This window comes from Cyclopterus lumpus, chromosome 9 (assembly GCF_009769545.1).
Source record: "Cyclopterus lumpus isolate fCycLum1 chromosome 9, fCycLum1.pri, whole genome shotgun sequence".
NCBI lineage: Eukaryota > Metazoa > Chordata > Actinopteri > Perciformes > Cyclopteridae > Cyclopterus > Cyclopterus lumpus.
Window position 1 is genome coordinate 1,988,539 of NC_046974.1, and position 10,284 is coordinate 1,998,822.

A 10,284-nucleotide genomic window follows, 5' to 3' on the forward strand; every position below is an offset into this window, starting at 1 on the left:
TGTCAATGTCGTTGATGCGGCATCAACTGCAATATTCACACATAAAACACTTCTATCCTCTATTTGCTCTTTTTTCTTATTTATTTTCCAAACAAGGAAGTGTGTCTTCTTTATTTGGAATAGAAATAATTGGGGCAAAAAAAAGAGAAGCAGATTCTTACCATGAGGGGAACTTCTCCACATCTCAAAGTTTTAATCAGTTGCTTTTTTGTGTGAAGATTTCAAGTGACAAAATAGATGAAAATATTACAACCCAGTCGCCAGTAAAACATTTTGGTATTGTACGTTTCTGCAAACCATGAATACATTGAATGTCGACGTTTCTGAACCAAAAGTCCACTTTATAAATGCGTTTCAGCCTAATGCACAAATGTGTCGTTATCATATTGTCAATTTGTAACCTCTTGTAATTGTGTTTTTATTCTACAGTGTTCATTTTCCTAACATAAATATTCTCTGTTTCCTGCCCAGGGACAACAGGGGAAAAATAGCCAACTAAATAAATTAAATAAAACTACTTTGAAGTTCGAAAAAAGATCATGGATTTATGTTCAAATAATAACTTAACAAGAAACATCTTTAACAAGAAACAATGTAACGTGACAACGTAACAATGTAACGTGACAATGTAACAATGTAACGTGACAACTTAACGTGTCAACAGAAGAAGTAACAATGTAAATAAATAATCGCCTTCAGCTGACTTTCTTTCGTAAGAAAACGTAACAAGTATAACAACATAATGTTGCAGGCGTTAACTTTTGGTTTCACAGGCGACATCCTAACAGTTTCTGGGTCAGTTTCAGTACACTTTCTCGTTTAGTGAACTCGTTAATATTATACACACATTTCCATAACGATCGCTCGTTGTGTTACGCCATTTCCTCTGAACGAATTCTCAAATTGCCGCAATATAAAATAACAACACATTTTCATGGCGACTGGGCTGAATATGATAAATAAATCTTTCTTCTTGTCCCGATGAATCTTTTCCTGACCGTCTCCAATATTATGCCGAGACTTCAGTATAATGTGATGAAGACAGAGAACAGACAGTTAATACTCCTCCTCCTCCTCCTCATCAGCATTTGTATTAACATTATACTGCATCTCAACCAGAAAGCCAGTTTTTATCAGCTGTAAATGAATATCTATCAGTTCCGGTCGAAAGTCTTCCTCTAACAACACGTGGAGACGGAGACGAAGGGAATCGAACCTCAAACAGACCTCCATCACGAGTTAGCAGCTCCTTGTTGAAAAAAATCCATTAAATTATTTCTCAACCGAATATACTGCATGACTATAATTTTTTTATACAGATACTGTTTATGGGATATTATTTAATTGTATTTCAGTTTTGGTGCCTGGCATGTAAAAAGTTTATATTTCCATTCCACCCCACTGCCCGCTTGGCGCCATGCCGGTACGCCTGCAGGACATGGAAGCTTATTTATTAGTCATAGCACATTCTCATTTATCGTGACGCTCCCGATGCTAGCCGGCGGTTATTCATCCGGTGGACTGATGCCAGTTCTGGTCTGTGTGTGTGACAGAAGAGAGTTAATACAAACACAGAAGTTTCCTGACACTTGAAGTACGGTTGAAATGTATTCAGGCATGTCTAATTTTTAACTATTGTGTACTGTGTTTTTTATATAACTGATACCTCTTTGTACAAAACGTAAGTATGGACATTGTGTACTGTTGATCATAAACTGAAAACCTAATGGTACTGACTTGTATTTCAATTAAATAACAGTTCAAATGAACATATTTGCCTCTTGTCGTGTTTGTGTAAATTTGATAATTTTGCTCAGCAGTTTCTCCTTCTCAACAAATGAAAAAAAAGAAACTACCCACATAGACAATGTATTCAGAAAGTATTCTGACCGTTTGACTTTCTGAACCTTTTGTCATGTTACAGCTTTTAAAAAAGTGGTTTAAATTCATTATTTCCCTCATGGATCTAAATTCAATTCCCCATGATGACAAACCCAAATCAGGATTCTAGATATGTATGCAAATGTATTAACTAAAATATCACATCAACATTGAACACGTAGTTTAGATTAAAGTATAAATTTGTGACTTAACGTTGTTACCTTGCTACATTAACATTGTTACGTTACTACATTATATTGTTACGTTACTACAGTACGTTGTTACGTTACTACATTACGTTGTTACCTTGCTACGTTATGTTGTTACCTTGCTACGTTATGTTGCTACATTTGAGCTGTTACATTACGTAATTAAAACTTTGTTATGTAACATTGTACTAATCCAAGAAAAAATGGGGAGTCCATCATCAAGATTCCCCATGATGACAAATCCAAAAGAGGATTCTAGATATGTATGCAAATGTATAAAAAACTAAAATATCACATCTAAATTGAACATGTAGTTTAGATTAAAGTGTCAATTTGTGACTTCAATCTTAACAATGTTAACATAGCAAGGTAGCAACGTAATGTAGTAACGTCGTAATGTAGTAACGTCGTAATGTAGTAACGTAACAACGTACTCTAGTAACGTAACAATATAACGTAGCAAGATAACAACTAAGGCCACATTTACACATAGCCGGGTATTTACAGAAACGAATATTTCTGCCCCTCCGTTTTCAAAAAAGTTTCCGTTTATATGAACCCGCATGAATACGCCCCCGGGCACCATCATAACTATGCCAAACCTGTAGTCGGCAGTGTAACGAGAAGGATAAAGACATGCAAACCAATCAGAATTCTCAAAACCAACAACTACGAAAAACACGATCAACTTCCTTTTCGTTGGCAGGCAATGTACCTACAAGACGTATAGCTACGGGAGTATAGAAAGCTGAAGAAGGACTGCTGACCTCCGTGCAGTTCTTCGCCTCTGCTCCTCGATGTAAAAAATCAGTTGTGTTTGTAAAACAGGCCAAAAGGGTTTGCATTAACGCACAAATGAGCACTACCTTGACACCATCCATGATCAGTAGCCTAAGTAAACTAACTGTAAACAGGACGCTCACATGACGTGGAGCATTTTTAGTCTCATACTGTGACGTTTGACAACCTAAACCTCCGTTTGACCTAGTTCACACGCAAACACAAAAACAGAGTTTTCAGAAATCTCCACTTTGGCCGGAGTTTTTAGAAATGATCGTTTTCCGTGATAAACCCTCCGTTTTTGTGTAAATGAAAAGCCAAAACGCATGAAAATATATGCGTTTTCCCATCGTGTAAACGGCGTCTTAACGTAACGTAATGTAGTAACGTAACAATATAACGTAGCAAGATAACTTAATGTACAACGTAGCAAGATAACATAGCAAGGTAACAACGTGATGTAGAAAAGTAACAACATAATGTAGTAACGTAATGTAGTAACGTAAGAATATAATGTAGCAAGGTAACAACGTATTGTAGTAAAGTAACAACATAATGTAGTAACGTAATGTAGTAACGTAAGAATATAATGTAGCAAGGTAACAACGTATTGTAGTAAAGTAACAACATAATGTAGTAACGTAATGTAGTAACGTAATGTAGTAACGTAAGAATATAATGTAGCAAGGTAACAACGTATTGTAGTAAAGTAACAACATAATGTAGTAACGTAATGTAGTAACGTAAGAATATAATGTAGCAAGGTAACAACGTATTGTAGTAAAGTAACAACATAATGTAGTAACGTAATGTAGTAACGTAAGAATATAATGTAGCAAGGTAACAACGTATTGTAGTAAAGTAACAACATAATGTAGTAACGTAATGTAGTAACGTAAGAATATAATGTAGCAAGGTAACAACGTATTGTAGTAAAGTAACAACATAATGTAGTAACGTAATGTAGTAACGTAAGAATATAATGTAGCAAGGTAACAACGTAATGTAGTAAAGTAACAACGTAACAAAGTAAAAAGTTTGCGTTCAGTTTCACACAAGACTTGAACAATGGTCCACTGGATGAAAGTCCTGTGTGAGTTAGACCCATCCTGAGTGGACATTCTTTATGTCTTACATGTTAATATACCACGTGACTTTCAAAATAGTATATATATATATATATATATATATATATATATATATATATATATATATATATGATATATCTGGTGTGACAAAATGCAAACACGTGGTCATTCAATGGAAACGTACACCAACATGTTTTCCTCGGCAGCTGACCTCCAACACCCATTCATCTTAACAAAGTTGTTTTAATCTGCAGGTTCTGCACTTTAATCCAGACACACAGAAAGAGCACCATGTGTTCACACTTTCACGTTCATGAAATGCCCACAAGGACAACATCACACATGACATCGCACAAGAACACACTCAGACTCATTTTCTGAGGGAAGCCGACCAGAATAAACAGCATTTATTTTATTAGCAGCGTACCATTTTATCATACACGTTGCCCTCATGTTACAGTGTAAATTTGCTTTGTTTTATTCCATCTGAATGTTCATTTTGAGATAAAGAACAGAATGATGTGCAGCTCCATCTGTTTTCTCTACTGATGTGAAGTGAAGTACCAAACACTCATCTACTGTGCTACCAATCAGAAGCTTAAGAATCGGTTTTAAACGCTCGATGCGTCCCGTCGGTGCAGAACGCCGACTGATACAGTAAGACGGATTCACCAGGAAGTAAACGCCTTCCAGAGATCACAGTCATTGGATCATTTAATGCTTCAGAAAAGCCCTTTGAAATGAGATTTGTTTTCTGGACCGCAATAGGAACTCACAGTGAAACACTGAAACACTCTCACAGGGAAACACTCTCACACTGAAACACTCTCTCAGGGAAACACTCTCACACTGAAACACTCTCTCAGGGAAACACTCTCACAGGGAAACACTGAAACACTCTCACACTGAAACACTCTCTCAGGGAAACACTCTCACACTGAAACACTCTCTCAGGAAAACACTCTCACAGGGAAACACTCTCACACTGAAACACTCTCTCAGGAAAACACTCTCACAGGGAAACACTCTCACACTGAAACACTCTCACACTGAAACACTCTCACAGGGAAACACTCTCACACTGAAACACTGAAACACTCTCTCACTCTCACACTGAAACACTCTCTCACTCTCACACTGAAACACTGAAACACTCTCTCACTCTCACACTGAAACACTCTCTCACTCTCACACTGAAACACTCTCACAGGGAAACACTCTCACACTGAAACACTCTCTCACTCTCACACTGAAACACTCTCTCACTCTCACACTCTCTCACTCTCACACTCTCTCACTCTCACACTGAAACACTCTCTCACTCTCACACTGAAACACTCTCACACTGAAACACTCTCTCACTCTCACACTGAAACACTCTCACACTGAAACACTCTCACAGGGAAACACTCTCACACTGAAACACTGAAACACTCTCACAGGGAAACACTCTCACACTGAAACACTCTCTCACTCTCACAGGGAAACACTCTCACACTGAAACACTGAAACACTCTCACAGGGAAACACTCTCACACTGAAACACTCTCTCACTCTCACACTGAAACACTCTCACAGACAGAACGACCAGCTGCCCTCTGCTGTTAGAACCAAGTACAGACCATAAACACACAATGCTGAAGTTCCATGTAACGTCTGCAATATTTTTGTTTATCTTCTTCTTTTTTAAACCAAAGATTAAAATCCCAATTTTGGCTTCCTTCTTTGTCTTGAATTACTGCAGTCAAGATTGTAATTGACAGACACACATTTACATATATATATATATATATATATATATATTTTTTTTTTTCAATAAAAAAATGAAGGTGATTTATTGAGTAATTTTCAAGAATGTGTTTTAGAAATATGTCACAAATCAAAAATGTAATATATTACAGCAACAATACAATTTAAATGATTATGAACTGACATTTAGCCAGAATTCTAGATATTGCAGATTAAACTTGTAGATGTGAACAATTCGAGTTAAATTCAGATCTTAACAAGTCCATATTGCATAAAGCTCGGCAGAAACAACGTTAATGTGAAACATACTACAATACGGTGCCCCTTTAAGTGCAGGAATGAAAAGCTTACTGGAATGTGCAAATTCATGATGAATGCTCTCAAATCGATAATTAATGTGCACAGATGCGTTTTTTTTTTACCCTTTGACACCACCCGGGGGAATTGTTGATAAAAGAAAAGAATATTCTCTTCATTGATTTTCAACCTTAAAAACAGCTCGCCCCTCTCCAGGTGTTTGAGTTTGGCTGGTTGGAGCTTCAAGTGGAAACACGTGTGGAGCTTCACCACGTCTAACACTGTACAGTTCTACGAACACAAAGGAAACATCCACTTGGCTTTTTGTCCGTGCATATTTATAGGTACACAGTAAAAGTACACATATACACAGTAATGTTCAGTACTGGAGCAGAGGACCACCTGTTGGAGAACGGGTGAAGTCAATGTGAACAGTCTCCAAATGAATCGGTCTCTAAACTGAAGCTTTTCTCTTCTTCAAAACACGCTTAAAGGAGTTATTCTACAGTTTCTTACTCATTAAATCCACGAAAAGACCAAAACCAACATGTGTCTCAATACCTTTTCACTTCCTGTCGGTAACTTCTCAAACAGCTGGTCACTGTAGTTTTTATCAAACAAGCATGAGGAAATAGTGAATTTGTTGGGAACTATTTTTCTATCTTTCAGCTAAATCCGCATTTGATGCTGGAGTGAGTTTTGTATGTGGGATTGTGTCAAAATGAAGAACGGTGATGTGTTTTTAAAGAATGGCTCAGAGAAAGAAGAGATACCAGACTTCAGACTGAGGCTGCACTGCAAAGAAACTCAGACATTAGAAAGTGGCCCAAATCAGTACCGAAAAGATCATCTTTCATGTGATTTGTGCTGTTCACACTGTTCAGTCACATTTGGGCCATTCTTCCTGCAGTGTGAACATAGCCATAAGCACAAACACAATACCTGTTACTACTTGTACATTCAGTGTTGGTTTTGGTCAAGTCATGGGATCTATTGACAATAAAACCAGACTCATCCTTTAAAAGAGAGTCAGCTCGAACATTAGCCTCATTTAAGAAACCAGACTTATTTCAGCTATTTGGGATTTTTACTTCCACTTCTGTCTCGTTTTGTGGTGCAGACAAACAAACAAAACCTGTGTTTTAATTTACTGAAAATCACAAACTGTAAATTGTCTCGTACATACTTTGATACACATACATACTAGCTAGGTAGCTAACAAGCTACTTTTCTAAACACAAAATCAGACATATTGGTCACAAAATGATCAAATGTCAAAACTGACAAAGAACGAGTCAAATCTGTCAGAGACAAACGCATTCAACCGTTAGCAGACCTCCAATATGGCTGCCAGAAGATGCGTTACCCAAACGCCCTCTGGAGTTGTAGTGCCTCAGCACACAGCATCCACGCTGCATCCACAGCATGTTGATCGAGTGCGCCGGTGCACCTTGACCTCCACGCCGTCGGCTTCTAGACGTCGGTGCTGATGCTGTGGGTGACCACCTCCTTCATGGTGACGGAGCGAATGAGGTTGAGCTTCTGGTAGAAGCTGGCCAGGTCCATGGGCAGCTCCAGGTCCTGCTGCTGCACAGTCCTGTAGCTGAACCTACGGCCGCCGTTGCACAGCCTCTCCGGGTGCTGCAGGTAGAAGGGCAGCGAGCAGCGGGCGCAGGACGGGCAGAAGGCGTGCGAGCGCTGGCACCTGCGTGGCGGCGGCGGCGGCGTGGGGGAGTAGCTGGCCGGCCCGTTGGCCTCGGTGAGGAAGGTGGGGGGGTAGTCGTCCGGTTCGTCGCAGTAGCGCTGCGGCGTCGGCGGCGTCGGGGGAGCGGACAGAGCCAGAGGCCGGGACGGAGACATGGTGGCGAGCTCTGGTTCCGCCTCTTCCCCCTTCTCAGACTCCTCCCTCTTACAGCAGTAATACTGGAGCGGGAAGAGAGCTTCACGGTTACAACGTTTTATTAATGTTCACAACAATGTGGATATTTGCAAACGCTGGACTTTCACCCAGAAGGTGTTCGTGTCCCGTGTGAAACCACATGACATAAACCAGAATAAACAGCGTTTATCATACATGTTAATAAATGTCCTTGTTGGTTTTATTCATGCAGCTCCAGCTGTTTTCTCTACTGATCTCATACGGCTGACAGCACAGCGTCTCTCTTGAGTACGATGTGTTTCACAGGAAGTCAATATATTTGCAATATGGCAAACACCGGATCGGTTTTCGTGTGCCGTGTAAAACTAAAAAGTCAACCTCGACTTATTTTAATTTACGTAAAGGCGACTTCAGCTCTAATCTAAACCTCTTCTTTCCTTTTCTAAACCTAAACAGACGGTTGTGTTGCCTGAACCTAAATCTCTTTCTTGGCTCCGGAGTAACCGTGAAGGAGGAATGAAGGCGGCACCTGGCGGGCAGGAAGGAGGTCGACGGGTCCAACGAACAGAAACCCCCGTGTCCGTTGTCCGCGTGCAACGAGAAGTCAACTTGATGTTTTCTTTCACTTACTCCTACCAGCTCTTAACTGGTCATTCTGACCCAAACTAAATCCTGTTTCTAAACCTAAAGTGAGGAGTACCTTTTCTCAAGATGTCCTACGAACAGTTGTATGAGGATCGTTGAGCGGATGAATTCACGTTCCCCTGAGGATGAACTGTATTCACTTTTCCTCTCATGCCAACATCGGATCAACATTTTAATGTGTCCAATACTTGATTGCAAAGACATTCCATCAGCCTCAGCTGTACTTTGTGTTCAGTGCTAATCATCAAATGTTAGAACGCTAACACATTGAACTAGGAGGGTCAAATTAAACATGATTAACATGTAGGTCCACGCAGCATCGCTGTCTTCGTCCTGTTACGGTCTCATTGTACTTGGATTATTGTTTATTTTAGTAGGGATGCTTTTAGAACATCAATTAATGTACTTTTTTCTGGTAAAAAAATAAACCGGTCCTACCTGCAACCTACATAAACACAGTACAGCGACGATGGTCAGTAGATGACTGTAGCCAGAATTCCTCCTGCGATGACCACTGTCCCGGCTGACATTCGAAATCCTCTCCATCAACAGCCTGCAGGGACGAGGAAGAGGAGGAGAATAAGAAAAGAGGAGAAAGGATGTGAAGAGACGATAAGAAACAAGAAGAAAAGAGGGAAATGAAAGGTGGAGGAGGACGGAGGTGGAGGAAAAGTGAGGAGAGCTCCAAAACCGTTTTCTCTCGCCAGCGGCAATTACTGAAAATACTGCCGATGGATTTATTATCGGCTAAGACTTCACGCGATGAATCAAGAGAATGAAGTTACAGTCGGCCAAGTGACAATACTATCCAGGAGAGTGACTGACACTCAGTCGTGACTACACGTGTGGCGTCAGCAGCAGGAAACACTTTTTTACTGAATCAAAAAACCTCACCTGGGAGAAATCCCTTTTTTACTTCTGTGCAGAGAGTTCGATGAGAAGATCAAAAGCACTCTGGAGTCCGTGTGGTAAATATAAAGCTACAGCCCGGAGCCGGCTAGCTTAGCTTAGCACAAAGACTGGAAACGGGAGGAAACAGCTAGCCTGGCTCTGCACAGCACCGATGACGTCGTCATCACCTCCATTCATGCACGGCGCTCACATGCAGCACATTCAGCTTCAGTTCTTCTCCCAGAAAGAAGAAGAAACAAGTGTCAAACTATAAATAAATAATGAACCATTTGTCACAACGCAATACTTATTTTTCTCTGATGCATCATTGACAGACGCCCAGCTTGTTTCGAGCTTTGGATATCATTTTTGTTTTGTAAGTGTGAGGTGGAACATGGATGGATTACTGAACAGGCTCAAAGTGTCAGGGGCCGCCCGGACCTTCAAATGTCACTCAAAGAGACATGAAACCAAAATAACGGTTATTAAATGAGACAAAACAACGACAGAGACACAAAGAAACTACAAAGAGACGCAAAGAAACTACAAAGAGACAAAACAACTACAAAGAGACACAAAGGAACTACAAAGAGATGCAAAGAAACTACAAAGAGACAAAACAACTACAAGAGACGCAAAGAAACTACAAAGAGACAAAACAACTACAAAGAGACACAAAGGAACTACAAAGAGACACAAAGAAACTACAAAGAGACGCAAAGGAACTAGAAAGAGACCAAGACAACTACATAGAGACACAAAGGAACTATAAAGAGACCAAGACAACTACAAAGAGACACAAAGGAACTATAAAGAGACCAAGACAACTACAGAGAGACACAAAGGAACTATAAAGAGACCAATA

General features: G+C 39.9%; 1 protein-coding gene across 1 annotated transcript; it reads right to left on the reverse strand.

Annotated features, from left to right (window-relative positions):
• Positions 1-7,477: 7,477 nt before the first annotated feature.
• LOC117736770 (protein FAM163B) lies at positions 7,478-9,058 on the reverse strand. The gene is given in 3 exon segments (XM_034542315.1): positions 7,478-7,927; positions 8,967-9,010; positions 9,013-9,058. Coding segments are annotated over 3 exon segments (540 nt in total).
• Positions 9,059-10,284: the final 1,226 nt, after the last annotated feature.